We start from the raw sequence: 18488 nt of genomic DNA, 5'->3' as shown, positions 1-18488 counted from the left end.
CATATACACACACAAACCATATGTCCATAATATTGCGGCGCTTTCTTCTTTTGTGTATTATTTAATCATTCAATTATACATACACAAAGCCTCACCATGGTTTGCATTGTTCAAATCACAGATAATGAAGCCTCGCTGACCCAAAACAGACCAATATGTGGTAGTCGAGGGTTGAGGAGTGTAACCGGTAGCTTGATGTTTGCAGGACAAGGAAGTGGAAACTGTGGTGGTCCCAAGACACTGAGTTCTAGTGTACGATTTAGTTTCTCTACACCTGGTAAGTGTTGATGAGTGATACTTGCTGGCCATGTGTTACGTGACTGACATAAATTAGCCGATATGGATTACCAGTCTTCACAGTATATTACTGGTTACAGGATAATCAAACTGTTTTATATAAAACCTTAATGCATCCCCTGAGAGAATAAGAGACTTTAACAACTAGGCTATTATTCTTATGAAATATCTATGAAAACTTGTATTCCTATCTTCACAGTTACACATCACTTTCAAGCATGATTACAGTGGGTCAGGCTCCGGTTCATCCACCCATCATGATGGTCCAGCAACCGCAGCCGCCGCCGCCCCCGCCGCAGCAACAGACCATAATAATGGGCGGGGCCCCAGCAGCTGAAGCAACAGGAGACTGCCCGATCTGTAAGGTAGGTTTATTTTGCCATGTGTAAGGGATATGTGAATGATTATTATTATTGATTTAAGTTAGTTCGAAAAAATTATTTCCTGATATGATAACGATTAATCTTTTCGTATACAAGTGTCCTGCTGAATTTGTATATCTGATAATGAAAAATACGCGTATCTCCCAACATTTGTAAGTGTGAACCTGATTATGGTTATTACTTCATAGAAAGTGCACTAGCTTGATATTCTTAAGATTATCAATATGTTTGAAGGCTTTGTTTTGTATACCTATGTATAATCACAGCTGTTTTTTTTCTTTGTATCACCAAATAACTTCCTTACAGAAAGGCATGATGTCGATCTACATAAACCCCTGCGCTGTGATCTACGTTATCATCCTGACCTTGTGTACGCTCGTCGGCGCCCTCTGTATATTGTTTTTCCTGAAGAGGCGATGCTCAGCGTGCCATTATTCTCGATCCATCGTCTGTTAGGAGCCCATGAGATTCTTTTACATTTCGTATGCAAGGTAGATTATCACTCGTTTAAATAATGTTACAAAAACAATTTTTCGGTCAAATTGATTAGTTATATTTCATACTGTTGAACCAGAAATTCATCTATATATAGGCTTTTCTAAAAGTGAAAAAACAATGATATATGTATTTTGAGCGAAAATATATTACGAGCACAATTATTTATCCTTTCTCAAGGTACCTTGGTATCGTGTGTGTGTGTGTGTGTGTGTGTGTGTGTGCTTATGTTTGTTTGTGTGCGTGCGCGTTGTGTGTGAGCGTCAAGTGCATGCCGTATTCTATCCCCACCAGACGCGTACAACCTGTTGATGTTTACGGTGTTAAGGTGGAATAGTGTTATCACCAAACGCAGCACAATAAAGGGAAATCATATTGAGCACCCTCATCCCGAAAAAAAAAAAAAAAAAATTGGAAGAACACAGTTTAGTAGAAATTGTTTAGTAGGAGAATTAATAAAAGTCGTTTGACTGATTGAGTGCAGCAGACGGTGAATTTTTAAGTTTCATTTCAATAATTACATACAAATTGACGCAACCTTTTGGCTCACAATTCTACATTTCATTATGTAAAAACAAGGAATGACCATACGAAGCACCGGGAACAACAGAAGTGTCGAACCCAAAACAGCACGACAGAGAAGCTTCTGAAGCTTTCTCTGAACAGACTGAGACTGGGACTGGGACTGGGACTGGGACTGACTAACTTCTCAACCACTCCTGATTTGTAGCGGGAGGGCCAACCTTTGTAGAGCAGTCATAGTGTTCTGAAGTGTTTCACTCTGATTCGAAATTCTCATTGACAGCATTCCTCTATAGAAAATGGAAAACGGAGAGAGAAAGAATTGTGGTTTGGACAGCACGGGTAGTCCACGGGTCACATTCCTTGCCCAGTCTCCGTGAAGACAGTGTCGTACGTCCAGTGTGCTGCATCCTCTGCTGGATTGTGTAGTAACTTAGTGTGTCTTTAAAGTGTAGGTTGACGACTTTGTTTTGGTGTTAGTAAGGAAAAAGTTTTGAGATTTTAGTAGTTTGTTTGACAGCTATTGTTATTGTAGTGTTTTATCTCTACAGATTTCGTGGGACAATGATTACAATAGGACAACCAGCTCCACCCTCCACCACTGTCATAGTGCAAGCTGCGGCGCCTCCTCTCAAACGCAAACAGCCAAGGGGAAACTGCCCACGCTGTAAGGTAAGTTAGCGATTTTGTTGAAGGAAAGCGTTGAATAGTTACCCAGAACTGCCGCTTCATTCACAGGATTCGAAAGAAGCTATTATATGCTTGTAAATGTACTTTTTATCAATACCTTGCATCAGTTAGTGCCCTACGTTAGGATAAAATCGACACTACCATCGAGGATAGCAAATGATTCACATATTCTATAACCTATGCCTAGAGTATAATATCCATAGCCTCGGCTTAGAGTATGTTCGTTTCTGGTAAAATTACATCATTTCATTCTATTTGTAGAAAGCGGACTTGGAGAAAAGGAATCCTCCCCCATTGTTTATCCTCATCCTGTGTATGACCTGCGTCGGTATCCTGTGTATCCCGCTCTTGATGACAAAGGAGTGCCCGAAGTGTAAGCATGTAGAATGAACGTGCTTCTAATAAGTAGTGTTGCCTAAAAATGTTGTATATATTTTTTATCGATAATTAAAATGATTTAAGAATGAACTTGTATCATAGTTTAAGTATTCGATTGTCGTAATTTTAATGGCGAATTGGATTAGTGTCCCGAATGTTACTTGTGAGTGATGTTTTTGATCTCTTATTTAACTCTTGGTTGATGCTTTTAAGTTAACTAAATTTTTACATTAGTTAATTTGTAGTTGGTTGCTGATTTTATAAGTAGTTTTAGATAGAATGTTAGATTAGATAGAATAGTTCTTACTTTGATTGGTTCTCAAATGTTACTGGTTCCTTATTTTGTCATGAACACATGAAGATTGTTTTAATTAAATATGAATTATATCCTTTGAAAATTATTTTAATTTATGAAACTACGAATTATCCTTTAGTTAAATTTGAATGTTTCCTTCAATAAATGGACTTGGTCACAAGCAATACAGTTTAGCCAACCCATGGAAGGACTGCAGGTATTCGAGTGAGTTGGTTAACGTGATGGGATTTTAGCGTAATAAGTTTCTATCCTTTGTGTATGTACTATAACTCCTTTTACCTTTTTAAGTAATACGAACAATATTGTAGTTGAAGGCAGGTGTGCAAATTATTTCCATAAACAAATACCATAATTAGCGTATTAAGAAAAACACGCATCTAACCAAGGTGAAGAGAATTCTCTTTACCTTGCATCTAACTGTAGCAACTGATGCCAGGTAGTATGATTTTGATTACCGAGCGAATTAGATGAAAGTTCGGCAATCTGCAACCTGCCTTTATCCAATAGTGAATAAATGCAGCTGTGTATCAAAGTAAGAAAGTTGATAAAGTTGCGACTGGAAGTCTGCTCCACCATGCCAGGAATCATGTGGTGGTATTGGAAAGTGTCATGAACCGTTAACCATTCGCCATTTTGAGTAACGTGATCATGGAGATCTAGTTGTCACTTTACCAATTAACTATTTTGAGGAATGGCACACCCCAGTGATGTGTGCCAAGTGAATTTGAAAATCATATTGAGGCTTACGCAAGGTGCGAGGCATAATGAACCGGTTACTGATTGCCGGTGATGGCGACACAGTTCATGTTATGACGCTCCACTATTTCACGAGCTTAAAACAGCCGTAGTTGTAGTTATTGATTATTGTAACGGTTAGAGTCGTGTTAACGGTGATAAACATGAATAGTGACTAAATCATGAAACTCGTGCACTCAATTAATACTGGCAACATAATGGTGTAACCATTTTGTTAACAGTAACACGAACGTGGCGTATGTACCCAATGGGCACCATAATTGGTTAACTCAAACGTGGTTTAGGTACCCGAAGTCAGTGAATGGTTATCATCGCGTCAAGCCAACCATTGCATGTATGCGTTGAATCATGCAAAGTAACTAATCCTCCCATCATAGTCTAAATGGTAAAGCAGTGTATGGCAACTCCTCGTAAGTAATCCATCCATCATTCTTCTTAATAGTAAATCAATGTATGGCAACTCCTCAAACGGTGTCCACTCCAGTGAGCAAGTCTCCACAGTTCATGAGAAGCCTGACTTATTAGTGATCGTTTTCGTGTTTACAGTTGTTTTGTTTATGGTGCACCTTTATTCTTTATTGCTCGAAACCTTTATTGCTCGAAAATATAACTAATACGGTTTTTGTTTTCTTAGAATACAGATATTCTTCTGCACACTGATACAATGAGTCAAGACTGTTTCCAGACGTTTCACCATCTCACTTAATACTTCTAAAACTGTCTCTATTGAGATTTAAGTTCAAACGATCTCGCTGAGAGTATTGGAAGGAGTATTCTTCATCAATGGAAAGAAAACTTCAGTTTTTTTTTTTTTTTTCCTATCGTCCTCTCAAATAGCAGTAATGAAAGTGTTTCAGAAGATGTGTTGAAACATGCGCAACTGAAGGTCAAATGACAATGTGTTCTTAGTACTGTTTGGATCTCGGAATTGAGTGTTCCAGCTGTTCCTTCTTAAGTGATATATTAATAGCTTATATTCGACGTACAGTTGCTTTTCACATTCTTTTGCTAATAACTACTAAATCATCACACAGTAACTGGCAATGGTAAGAGAATGACCCAGCCACCTAGTCCTCCAAATGAATGATCTTTTAGCGATATTGTTGATACCATATACGTAACTGATGGTGCTCGTGGTTTCGTCGCTATTAAGTCAGTGATAATGCTGTTGATTTTGGTGATGGTGATGACGGTGTCAGTAATAATAATGATGGGATGATAATAAGAATGATGATGTTGATATACAAAAGATGAAGCAACCACAGCTGATGGCCATGCGAGAAAGAGTTAAAGGCATAAAATGTGGTGAAGCAAAAACAGGTGGACAGTTAATGATGATGATACAAACAATAATAATAGTGGTGAGGCAAGAACACGTAATAGTAGCGAATGAAAGACAGGTGATGGCAAAGACGTATTGATGTGGTCAGTAAGGGAAAAGAAAATAATGAGCAAAAAAACAGTGATAGGGAGGTAAGATCAAATAGCAGTGATGACGCTAAGATGTGATAGTGATGAAGCATGATAGTAAGACAAAGACAAGATGATGATGGTGAAACAAGAAAGACGATAATGGTAAAGTGATGCTGGTGAATTAAGGACAAAGGATAGTGGTGAAGCAAGGATAGATCATGGAGGTGAGAAGGGATCCCTGTGGTGGTGATCACGGATTGGTTGCTTGGCACTCAGCGTGGTGGTGTGCTGTGTTGACTGGTGAATGTTGGTTATCAGGCTTACCAACACAACTGGTTCTTATCACCCTGAACCGCAGTGTTGGACACTCTTGTTGCCGGTGGTTGGTGTGTGTTACTTTTTAGTATGTATGTAATAATTGAACTGCATTTTTATTTTCTTTATGCTCAATGTATTTCACAGAAAATTTTCCATAATTCTTAAGTATTTTGATATTTTAGACAGCTTACCAGTATTTTTTGTGGTAAATTACATAAGGTTGATTCACACGTGTCAGTATGCGACTGAAATTGTAAATCGGCAGTTTCCGACTGAATATCGGTGCTAGTGACTAAAGAAACCAGTCGCAAAACAAGACCGGCATGTGGGTCTTGTTCAGTCGATTTGCGACATTGTTTATGCTATAACGTCACGAAGAAAAGTTTGGAAATGTGATGTACAGATGTAGAGATATTGAAGTTTGTGACGGAAAAAGAACATATCTGGAACCCACAAAATTAATTATACAGCAAAAAAAAAAAAAAAGCATAGCAAATCGATGTTCGATGAGACAGCTGCCACTCTCCGGTGACTGCTTCCCTTTATGCAGGGTGTTGTTGAAGGTCAGGATTGGATATTTAATTTGACCGCAGTCGTCACCGTCACCAGAGGAAGACATCCTGTTAGGTAGCTGCTTGTTTACATTCACTTCTCGACAACCAGCTATGTGATACTTCCCAGTCGCTATGTATGAACGTGTTCAGACCAGAAGGGCCCTGTCGATATTTCTAGCTACTTACAATTTCAGTCGCATATTGACACGTGTGAACCCGCCTTTATGAATGGTACATATATAAGACATAAGTGTTCTGTTTGCAGGAGATAAGAATTTGTATTCAAAGAGATTGTTGAATTGTTATGAATCATTCTCTCTCTCTCTCTCTCTCTCTCTCTCTCTCTCTCTCTCTCTCTCTCTCTCTCTCTCTCTCTCTCTCTCTCTCTCTCTCTCTCTCTCTCTCTCTCTCTATATATATATATATATATATATATATATATATATATATATATATATATATATATATATATATATATATATATATATATATATATATATATATATATATATATATATATATAAGCATAACACGGGTTAGGGTTCACCGGACATGTTCCTGGTCTGCTCATATTAGCGATAATTTTGTGGCTGGTTTTAGTAAAGTAGTCATGCATATACACGCACTCTTCGCAACTCGTACTTTGATAATTAAGGGATACATATATTCCGATACATTTTAGATTTGTATTGCTTACCATTGCGCTATTTGAACACCACAACCACCAACGAAAAATAGGATTGTCCCCCCTACAGAATTATTTTCCTTACGAATCTTTGAGAGAAGAACGAATATGTATATAACGTAAACTATTTTAATTTTCTGAACTTGGATGGGTGCATTCTTCAAAATCATGATTGTTTGTCTCACAACACAGATGAAGCCAGCACCAGTCCTGCCTGTCCTTGGATCGGTGGAGCCGTCTGTGTAGTATTGAGCCGTATTGGCGAGTCGTGGCGTGTTAATGGTGTGCAGGCTGTCTCAGTTCAGTCGTCACATTGTCCTGTTTTGAAAACGGAAGAACAACTAATTTATCTTATTCATTTTAATTTAATTGATATATTTTCAAATGTTAAATTCAAATGTTAGTGAACGAAAAACGAATAAGAATGAATAGAAAAAGCGCATATATACGAATACTTTAAACTTCTTAGCCAACCCAGTTTTGGATAAGCTGCCATTAACGTACATTTATTTATTCATATATTTTTTCACTTATACATTCATTTATTTTTTTTTCATTTATTAATAGGACTTAACCAATCTCCTCTTTTCATATAACGTATCGGGAGGTGTTTCCTGGTAACACGGGTCACAGGAAGTGTCAATTTGGTAATGCCAAGTTTGTTTATCTGCTACTATTTCAAATGCTTTCGATGTTATGTAGCGATTGTGGCACATGCCTCATTGTATATATATATATATATATATATATATATATATATATATATATATATATATATATATATATATATATATATATATATATATATATATATATATATATCGGTCATTCTTGTGATGTGATGTTTCAGCTTTATTTGGTCTCTAGATCTGTGGTTCGTGTCTCTTAGTTAGTATGTATAGCAGGGGTAAGCAGGGTAAGCGTAACTCATCACATCTACTGGCACTGTACCTGATGTTTTCCCTTAGTGTTAATTCCCTGATCAACTGACAGTCTCCTTACAATATTTGGCAATCAAGAGGTTCTTGGTAAATCAAAGGAAGACTGGAGAAAAGTTTAGCGTTCTTGAAGTGGATGTATTTTGTTAATTGACTTTTGGCCATGATTGGACCTCATTAGCGGTGTATATCGTAATAGGCCAAACACAGACGTAGTCCACTGCCGAATTCCAAGACCGACAAGATATCAATTAGTACAGAGTCGATACTTAATCAGTTATGAGGAATCAGGTTCTGACATATAAAAATGGATAGAAACTTAAATATCCAAACTCTGGCCTCAGTTCTTCTTCACCAAGCGTGTAAGAAAGGTTTCAAAGCCAACACAGTTGACGCTTATTGTATTTATGTTCATTAGTTCTTGTTTGGGGGTGGAGGGGAAACATTTGCGAATATTTACAGGTTTTGTTTTTTTCTTTCATTTTGCAGTGTTGAACTTGAATATCATAAACAAAAATGACTGAAGAACGAAAAGTCTTATACTTGTATACTGCATACACCTACGTACCGATTTACTCTTCCACCCACAGCCCCCTACACACTCCATGATCTTTTACTTTTTACTTTATAATTCCATTTGTGTGCTATTTAGATGTAAAATAATAAGAATTTGGTTGATAAATGATCACTATACAAACCATTATGTGACAGTGAAATCTTGAGTGAATATGAACGTAAGGAAACTCAGATCTATACGACAACATCTGGTTTCCTTTATTCTCTTCACTGAAAATTGATTAGAATCTAGCGCCGAGGCGAGGCATTAGTAACCTGAAATGGATACCTGAGCACGTCGAAGACAGGAAAGTTCATTAAGTCTCCTTAGCAGAAGTGAGGTTGATGGTGATCTGAAAAGATTTTATGGCACGTAGGTATAGTCGCTGCCACGAGTCGAGTTTTCTTCTGTTTTATCCCCATTTTCTTCAGTGGTATTTCTCTCAATCTCAAGTCCTCTGATGTTTTATGAATGTCAGATCCCAAGAACGACAGTTGATAAGAGCACTTAGGACTGAGGAAAAACGTTAAATGCTATATATATATATATATATATATATATATATATATATATATATATATATATATATATATATATATATATATATATATATATATATATATATATATATATATATATATGTGTGTGTTACTCGACTATATATATATATATATATATATATATATATATATATATATATATATATATATATATATATATATATATATATATATATATAGTGTGTGTTACTCGACTATTGACTATGATGTATCTTTCATCCATTCCTCTGTCGTTCTTTTCTCCTTCTTAGACACAACTGTACGTGATATTTCTATATTTGTATGGGAAACCGGATGATCATCGGACTTTGGAAATCAATAATGGCTAAAAACGAGAAGCCATCGTAAGATCCAACTTTACGGTTTAAAGTGATGACCGAGTTAACAGACATTCATTTCTCTATCCACATCTTCATCACATTATGAGTAACCGTTGAATGTTTATTATTTGTTGCATTGTAATAGTATCTGACATACGTAACACATTTTACTAGTGTCTGTAAAAAAAAGGATACTCTTCCAAATTATGGAATATGCAACGGACGAGACAGAGTTTAATGATGCCTGGGTCCATTTCTTATGTCCAGCGATTCGAGATACTCTTTTAGACGGCTGCCAAGAAGGAAAGGATGTCCTTGTTCATTTAAATTTGACACTGCGTTAATATTTATACTCACATTGATTCCACCATGACGACGTAAGCCAGCGAGGCATGGTGTGTGGCTTAATAGTCAGTTACCATTGGCAAAGACCTTGTCATGTAGTTAGCTCGTAGATGTCACAGAAAAAAAAAAAAACGCTTTTTGCAAAATAATCAAGGAGACTTCTAAGTGCATTGTGACTTTTTACAGCATACTTTAATTTCGTGGCTCTATCCCTTTCTATCTTCCATTGTGTGTGTGTGTGTGTGTGTGTGTGTGTGTGTGCGCGCATGTTTCTCTGTGAACAAAGGTCAAAAAGCAGCTGGCCGTGACCCTGACGGTCAATGAACGGCGGCAGCAGGACCCGCCCCCGCGTGGAGCTGCTCTCTAGCCTTGATATGGCACGCTGAGAAGGCCAAAGGTGATCAGAGGCAAAGGAGAGATGACGGCGCGTGTGTCAAGAAATTCACGAAGGAAACCGCATCCAGAAATTGATGTGAGCCTAAAACCTTTGTCTTACTACATCAACCAAATTATTCTGTTGTGCATTGTGTGATCCCACCACTGAATTTTTTTCTTTTCTGTCCATGCATCATACAGCATATCACTGGAATGAAGTGCGTTTCTCCCCGTACTATTTTGTTTCTCTCTTTCTTTCTTTCTTTCTTTTGCACAACTGATTTGCTTCTTGATAGACATGTGTTTTTCTTACATGTGCTTTTGTTTTCCGATTGAAATTTGAGATAACGAAGGAAGGGAATCTCACCGTTGCGTTTAACCCCCTTCAGTACCATGCCACGTATTTATATTTATTCTGGTTACTATATGGTGATTTTATGCAGCTTCAAAAACTTACATGGGGATGAAAATCGTGAAGACTCTGGCTATTAATCGTCTGACTTCCATAGACCCTTCCTAATGTAAATAAAATCGTCTAATCATACCCCAAAATTATGGTAAAAATGCGTCTCAGTACTGAAAGGGTTAAGTTACGTACTACAATGAGAAATATTACGAAACATGCTTTCTTATGTTTTATGAGAAGTGCGTCATTACGTTATTTTTTTCTGGTGTTACTTTTTTTTTTAACTCCAATATGTGTGTGTGTGTGTGTGTGTGTGTGTGTGTGTGTGTGTGTGTGTGTGTGTGTGTGTGTGTGTGTGTGTGTGTGTTGCAAGTAACATAAAACCTATCCGCGTATTCCTAACACTTGTGTGGTGAGCAACTTTCTGATCATTGTCTCCAACCGTTCTTTCTTTATATTTTCGTTCACTAGGTGCTTTCATTCACCCCTATCCCACACACACACACACACACACACACACACACACACACACACACACACACACACACACACAAAGGCTTACACATGCATAATCACCCGCCGAATAACAATACGCAATCCATCAATGATAGTCGGGTTGGATGGACGTGCAGCGAGCCAAGTATAGGATGTACAGGCGCCTTAACAGTCTCAGCAGCTCTGGATTTATTAGAATGTTCCAGGGGGGTTCACGGGGCAAGCTCAGGAAGGATGCAGGGGTTCTGGGATGACAAGGTTGTTAAAGTGGGAAGCTGAGGGAGAGGAAGGAGGGAAGTGAGGAAGATGTGAAGGTGTAAGATGCTGGGAGAGAGCTGGCAACGGGGAATTCCCTGCTGATAAAGATCTCTGTTATTACTTAATGCCTATATAAAGAATGAGACAGGTATACAGCGCCCCTTATTTGCATGCTATGATGATTAAAACTGTATAATACATGCCGTTGCGGAATTAACTTGCAGCATCCGTGAACCTGCGCTACTCAGACCTGGCGCTGTTTCATGATGTCGGAATATGTTAGGAAAGTTTAATGTATGCCAAGTCACGCTGCTTCCTCCGGGATACAAGTACGAATGTTTTTCCTCCTTGTCTGCCTCACTTGATTTTCCGGTAATTTACTCCCTCGCGTACAAAAAAAAAAAAAAAAAATATCACCAGTGTGTTGAGGTTCTTTCTCACATATTAGGAGGAGTTTGATGGCCACCAAACTGTTGCCTGCCAGGGTCAACAGCCTGGTTGTGGTACTATGCGGTTAACTCAACTCGAGGTGTGAGGTGATACGAGTATTAAGATGCTAACTACTCTCTTTTTATTTATGGTTAAGTGTGTGTGAGAGCTGACTTGACTGCAACCTTTAAAACAAAAATAAAGGTTTGACATGATAAGACATTTAAAGCATTAAAGTCTAATTTTACATTAAGAGCAAAAAAGACATACAAGTTGCTTTGATAAACCAACCGTGCACCAGTTACTGAATCATGATAGAGATTATTATGCACAGGGATTGCGTTTACATCTGATGGTCTTTTAAACACTGACGCACTCCACTTATCGAATATCAGCGTGTGTGTGTGTGTGTGTGTGTGTGTGTTTGTAATTTACCCTTGGTGTTGAGGGTTACGTGTTTTTGGATTCGTGATGGCAGTCTATGACTTTCATGGCTGGAGTTTCGTGTCGTTCATATAGTCCAAAATTCGAGACACCTGTAACCTTTGTATACCACGCACCTCATTCTCTCGCTCAAGGACTATAACTGCTTGCTCAACGTTAAGAAAAATAAGATAAAAGAAATATATGTGTAAAACGAAAAGCAAAATCTAAACTTCAACCAGTTAAGTAATAAACGTTTTTGCTGAGGTAACGATAACACACACACACTCTCTCTGTCTGTCTCTCTCTCTCTCTCTCTCTCTCTCTCTCTCTCTCTCTCTCACACACACACACACACACACACACACACACACACACACACACACACACACACACACATGCACTCAGACACGTACACCCACCCTCGCGCTCGCCAGGTGTGACCGGAAATACTCGAAGGAGACGCGCTTGTTGAAGTTCTCTGTCCTCCCGCCGCTGCCTCAAAGGTCATGCATGGCGCCGAGAACTCTCCGCAGCAAGGGTGTGGAGGACGGAATGTCTGACACACACACACTCACACACACACACACACACACACACACACACACACACACACACACACACACACACACACACACACACACACACACACACGTCACTTGCGTTCCATACAGAAAATGTAAAAAGTAAAAATTTCAGGCATGTGCATGACGTGAAAGAAAGTGGAATGATATATAATAACTTATGTTTTGTGTCCGTTATTATAGAGGAATAGTTGCCATAGGAAGTGGAGTGGAGAGAGCAACGGTATAAAACCCACCTTATTGTTGGATATCATAAGAATCATTACTACGTTTTAATGTTTTAGTGTTCGGCCGTACTGCGACCATGATAACCACTGAAATATGATAGCAAAATGTACGTTTTTTGTTGATCACGTCACCTACAGTTCGTGCACCGCCCACAGCGCACTTCCTTTTTCCTGGCCGGATGTACTGAAAAGATTGTCGTGGCATTGCTAAAGAATATCCTTGGTAGACGTGATTCTGTGTGTAAAACTGATCATCATGTTGCAGGGGCGTGTGACAGGAAATTCTTCTTGGGAACTGATAAGTATAGTTTATTCATATGTATGTAGGTGTATATATTCATGTTGCGTTCCCTGTGCATGACTAGCTACACTGTCCATGTTAGCCAAAAGGAACAGGTACGTAATCTGATCTGCATTACAATATTTCTTTCACTTTCAAGGTCGTCTGCACGCTGTACATCTTTTCTTTCACCTCTGTGACCGTCCCTCATGTGTCATACATGTGCTCCTAACTATTTTGCAAACGCTTCTTGTGTTGCTCTATACCTTATCAGTAAGGCTACTACCGGAGCACTCATACCAGATTAGTACCCAGTACTTTGCCTGGTAATTGGTATCTTGTATTGCCTCACCCTGATTTTTCCAAGTGTCTTCTTAACACAGTCTTCGTTTGTAACCGTTTGCTGTCTTGCTTTCGGAATGAAGTGTCAAATTTTCACCAACATTCAACTTCCTACTGTCTGCTTTCTGATTATCACTAAACTGGTTATTTCCTATTTACTACTTTCTAGAACCTCCCAATTTTTCATTGGATCCATATATCTCGAGCGTATAATACCTAAGGAAACCTATTCTGCATTCATCCTGTCATGTACTTAGATATCACACCAAAAGGGAAGAGACTCTTGTTTTTACCCGTCGTACACAGCTAAACCCTTCAGCCACTAACCCTTTTCCTCAAGCTGAACAGTACAGTTTTATGTTAGATTATGATTTCGAGACACCCTTGCCACCAAAACAAACGATAGAGTAATTTCATTCTTTGACGACTGTTGTTTAGTTTTTGTTGGTTAAAATTTATAGAAAACACTAAAAGAAACAACCCGAGGGCATACTATCATGAAAGCCAATGAACTGGGCACAAAAGATACATGGAAGACGTGTTCTATGCTCTCAAGACAGTGTAAAACGGTAAACGTCCGACTGCAGGTAATTCTTGAATACAACTCTTTCCCAGATACGAACACGAATATGTACAAAAATATATATTTTTTCATGAAAGTATGCTAATTTGTAGACCTGGCAGTAAACAACCGGCCAGCACCGGCATATGATAAAGATGGCATTTAAGCAGACAGCAACCACGTCCTGTTCACCAAGGCACCCCATTCCTTGTTTCGGCTGAATTAATGCTTGTTGAGGCCTTAAAGCTTAGTGAATGCTTTCTCGTAGCTTTATTTAGTGTGCTGTGTGTTTGTCTTATGCTTGTAAAGGTGTGGCATGCCGAAATAATACGTAGCTGCAGTAAAAGTAGTGATATTAATTATGATGGTAGTAGCTGTGGTGGTGATGGTGGTGGTAGTAGTAGTAGTAGTAGTAGTAGTAGTAGTAGTAGTAGTAGTAGTAGTAGTTAGTTGTTGTTGTTATTGTTTTGGGTTGCTTTTTATTGTTGTTGCTCTAGTAGTGGAAGTGGTTATTGCTCTAGTAGTAATAGTACTAATTGTAATAGTAGTAGTAGTTGTTGTAGTAGAAGTGGTTATTGATCTGTAGTAGTAGTAGTAGTAGTAGTAGTAGTAGTAGTAGTAGTTGCTGTTGTTATTGTTGTTGTTGTTGTTGTTGCTGTTGTTGTGGCAGTATCCGTAGTTGTAGCAACAGCAGCAGTAACAACAGCAGTAGTAGCAGTAGTCGTAGTAGTAGTAGCTGTAGTAGTAGTTGTAGTAGTAGTAGTAGACACTAAGTAGTAGGTGTTGTAGTTGATATTGCTGTACTTTTTGTTGTTGTGACTTATAGTTGGTAATTGTTATTTCCTACGAAGGTGGTGGTGTTTCAGTAGTAGAAGTAGTAGTAGTAGAAGCAGCAGCAGTAGTAGTAGTAGTAGTAGTAGTAGTAGTAGTAGTAGTAGTAGTAGTAGTAGTAGTAGTAGTATTAGGGGGAGGAGGAGGAGGAGGAGCAGCACCATATTTCTTTCATTTATCAATTTCATCATGAGTCTAACCATCCTTCATCATTGCAAGGAACGGAACATGTCTATAACATCCCTCATTAAGCTTCGAGTTTTCGGTACAAACGAATAGCAATAAACAGCAGTGCCAGATACCGTGGTAGGTGAGGCAGCGGGTCACAGCCGACCACTAACCCCGAACCCATGATGGTGACGGGAAGCAACCGCGCCGGGAAATCTCAAAACTGCCCGCTGTTACCTCTTCCCGTCTTGCCTCTTGGTTCCAGATAGCGAGAGGTCATTGAAAAAAATATAGAGATGAATAGATCCGTGTTTTATGAATGAAATGTTTGTTATCTGAGCCTTGGGCGTGTGATGCGGCTGGTGATGAGCACGTGCTTTCATTTGTCTCCGTCGCAGTGTAGGAATCTGACATTATACAGGCCACCACATTCCAGGCGTGACTCACCTTTTGGGATCTGATGGCAGGACCGCGCGCTGGACCCCATCACTATTAACGTCAGATAGAGTTACGTAGAACATGGCTGCTGGTTGATGTATTTATAAACGGGACTGACTTATCTCTCATCGGGTGCATTAGTAGTGTTCCCGGCGTGCCTCGCCTCACTGGCTCCTGCTACTTGTGTTGGTGGCGGCTGCAAGACCATGTTTTTCTTTAAAGTTATTCCTCTTGTTGATCAGCAGTGAGACCAATTGGAATTGAATTATGGTAATGTAGTATTGAATATGCACTAATTGGTATGTTTAGTTGAGGACCTACACATTATTATTGTTTTTCTTTATGTTTCACTTTGTATTGTATTAAAAACCCTAAAATACACCAGATAAATTTCAAAACCACATGATTTATTGTCTCTGGGGTTACTTACATAAGTGTCAGTTAGCATTTTTTTTACTCAATATTCAAAATCACAGTATCGTTTTCATTGCGCTCCCTCAAGTCGGACAAGAAGTAATATCACCAAGAAATATTAGTTGCCTGCAGAAAACAATAATTGACAATACTTTATCCCCCTTTGCTAGAATAATGATACATTTAGGTTATGTATTCCGTTACCCAAGGGACAATAAACATTTCCTGGGATGAAGGAGGAATGTTGATGCTAAACACTGTATGCTAAACAGGCTTTCTCTTGTCCGCCTGCGTCACATAATTAAGTTGTCAGCATGCTTGACTCCACTCCACTGCACGGTATCATTATGGCCTTGAGAGGCATTCAAAGTGGCTCGTGTTGAATCAGGGTATTTCCTTGTTTAGAAAAAAATGGCCCAGTTATTGCTGCTCATCACTTTAATGTGTATATTATCGTATCCTTGTTTACGTGTTACAAAAGTTGGTTTAAGATACAAAACATTAGAAAATACCTGTTCATTATGCCGCTTCCCCAAAAAAATAATTATAGATGTCAAAGAGTTGTCTTCTTTTAGTCATGGGAGTTTCTTGAATAGCCTCTCATGAAGCGGTAATTAAATGTTTGACTTCCATGTATTCAAAAAAGATAATTTCAATGATTCACATCGGATGTAAATTATAGAATATTTAGTTCACAGCATTTTGAAAGTAAATATGCAGGAAAAGGGAATTGGATCACTGGTGTTTGTATTCATGATTGTGTTATAGTCAAAATATTATAAATGAAATGTTTTATATTATGGACAACAGTAGATATGGCTATAAGTGATTATTTATCTACGAGTATTTTGCATTCCATGTATGTCTATCATATATTATAGATAATTCTCTATAGTATATGGAAAAGGATAAGTTGTAGTCAGTAATGTATTTATATGTATATAATTCTCTCTCTCTCTCTCTCTCTCTCTCTCTCTCTCTCTCTCTCTCTCTCTCTCTCTCTCTCTCTCTCTCTCTCTCTCTCTCTCTCTCTCTCTCTCTCTCTCTCTCTCTCTCTCTCTCTCTCTCTCTCTCTCTCTCTCTCTCTCTCTCTCTCTCTCAGTACATTCTATAACTGTTTATCTACCACTATATCTATTTGTCAATCTATGTATCTGTTTGTCTATCCATCCATCCATCCATCCATATATTTATCAATCTAGCTGTCCATCTTTCTATCTATTTATCTATCTACTTCTTATTTGTTTTTCAACTTATGTCTTTTACTGTGATAACAATGGTTTAATTTGTCTTTACAGCAATTTTTTTACAACAAAAGATTGATTTTCTTTCTCTTTATTATCGACAGAAGGTTCTGTATTGAAGAGTCTCAAAAGCGAAATAAGAAACTCACACATGAATATAAAAACTTCCAAGAACTCCACAAATTGCTATGTACGTACCAGAGTGAAGGTGTGTCCCAGGAGAAACTTCTAGTGGATATTTAGAATATTTATTTCATATAAATGCCAAGTAAGTACTAAATTCCACCTATGAGTGAGTATTTCGCCTAAAATGATTTTCTCCAATAAATCATCCTAATGTAACAAATATTATTAAACCCAATATAATCTAACATTAACAAATGTTTGTCGTGAATGAAGGAGGCCATCCAGGGTCATAAATGAGTAAAAAATGTAGTTTGCTAATTTTGAAGGTGATCATAAATAGATCAAAATAAAGTAATTGAAAAGAAAGAATATTTTCAAACATAGTTCAATATAATTCTGGAGGTATCCTGCCATCTTTCTTTGTTTTTTCATTAAGGGAATAATTTTTTAGAATTTTAATTAGATGCATGTAAACGAATACTTATACTATTCGCCAAAATGGTATGCAGAGAATCCGAGCCTTAACATGTGTACGAGAAGACGGTTCCAGAAGGTATTCGAGCTCGCTGCTTCATTTCTCTCTCACCCTGGTAGTGCCACGAGAGGCGCGCCCTTGTCCTCCCTCAGGCGGGACAAGGGACGGGGAGGTCAGAAGCCTGTTGGTTAGGGTCACTTGTCTCCAATTACCTCTGATTTTTCGCTGCGTTTCTCTCTGACTGATTTCTTTCGCTATAACTTTGTTTGAAATTTCTTGTCTAGTTGATGTTAGATATCAGTTGCAAGAATTGTTATTATTTTCTTGAAGGAGCAGTTTATTTGCACACACACACACACACACACACACACACACACACACACACACACACACACACACACACACTGCTACCTACCACATAGACACCTATCACCTAGACAAGATGTCCACGGCTATAAAGCAAGTAAGGTGTATCAGTGAAGCATCTCAGTGGGAAGCTTACACAGGCACAGTTGACTTGATGAATCCTGTGTGACATTGGCTATTTTCATATCCACATAAGAGATTATTTCTAATGAGAGACTCAAATTTAGAAATAGATAAATTGAAAAAAACTCAACTTGCGTTGGAAAATTATTGAGGTTTTGATACCGTGCATTATTGCCAGAGACATTACATTGAGGTTTTGATATATATATATATATATATATATATATATATATATATATATATATATATATATATATATATATATATATATATATATATATATATATATATATATATATATATATATATATATATATATATATAATGTGTGTGTGTGTGTGTGTGTGTGTGTGTGTGTGTGTGTGTGTGTGTGTGTGTTTACTTGTTTAGACGTGG

The 18488-nt window shown here is 38.0% G+C and overlaps 1 protein-coding gene across 5 annotated transcripts; it reads left to right on the top strand.

Moving 5' to 3' along the window:
• Positions 1 to 90: 90 nt before the first annotated feature.
• On the top strand, positions 91 to 17241 carry LOC123504596. Of its 5 annotated transcripts, XM_045255251.1 has the most exons (6): positions 125 to 277; positions 497 to 662; positions 987 to 1171; positions 2249 to 2369; positions 2649 to 2760; positions 17110 to 17241. In XM_045255251.1, the coding sequence occupies exons 3-6, from the start codon at positions 1143 to 1145 to the stop codon at positions 17232 to 17234; spliced, it is 387 nt and encodes a 128-aa protein (XP_045111186.1). In that variant the 5' UTR covers positions 125 to 277; positions 497 to 662; positions 987 to 1142; the 3' UTR covers positions 17235 to 17241. The 5 variants fall into 5 exon arrangements, 3 of the variants coding, with proteins under 3 accessions (XP_045111185.1, XP_045111184.1, XP_045111186.1); XR_006674880.1 differs by lacking the exon at positions 987 to 1171 and having other exon boundaries at positions 91 to 277; positions 526 to 662; positions 17107 to 17241; XR_006674881.1 differs by lacking the exon at positions 17110 to 17241 and having other exon boundaries at positions 987 to 2148; positions 2649 to 3163.
• Positions 17242 to 18488: the final 1247 nt, after the last annotated feature.

Source organism: Portunus trituberculatus, chromosome 16 (genome assembly GCF_017591435.1).
Source record: "Portunus trituberculatus isolate SZX2019 chromosome 16, ASM1759143v1, whole genome shotgun sequence".
NCBI classification, from domain to species: Eukaryota; Metazoa; Arthropoda; class Malacostraca; order Decapoda; family Portunidae; genus Portunus; species Portunus trituberculatus.
Note: the sequence above shows the minus strand (reverse complement) of the source record. Positions and strands in the feature narration are given on the sequence as shown.

Bases quoted from the DNA above. Each gene is read 5' to 3' on its own strand.
- LOC123504596 (XM_045255249.1), top strand. From the start codon at position 97: ATGGTTTGCATTGTTCAAATCACAGATAATGAAGCCTCGCTGACCCAA. The intron at 278-525 runs GTAAGTGTTGAT...GCATGATTACAG, and splicing joins ATTTAGTTTCTCTACACCTG to TGGGTCAGGCTCCGGTTCAT. The intron at 663-986 runs GTAGGTTTATTT...ACTTCCTTACAG, and splicing joins GAGACTGCCCGATCTGTAAG to AAAGGCATGATGTCGATCTA.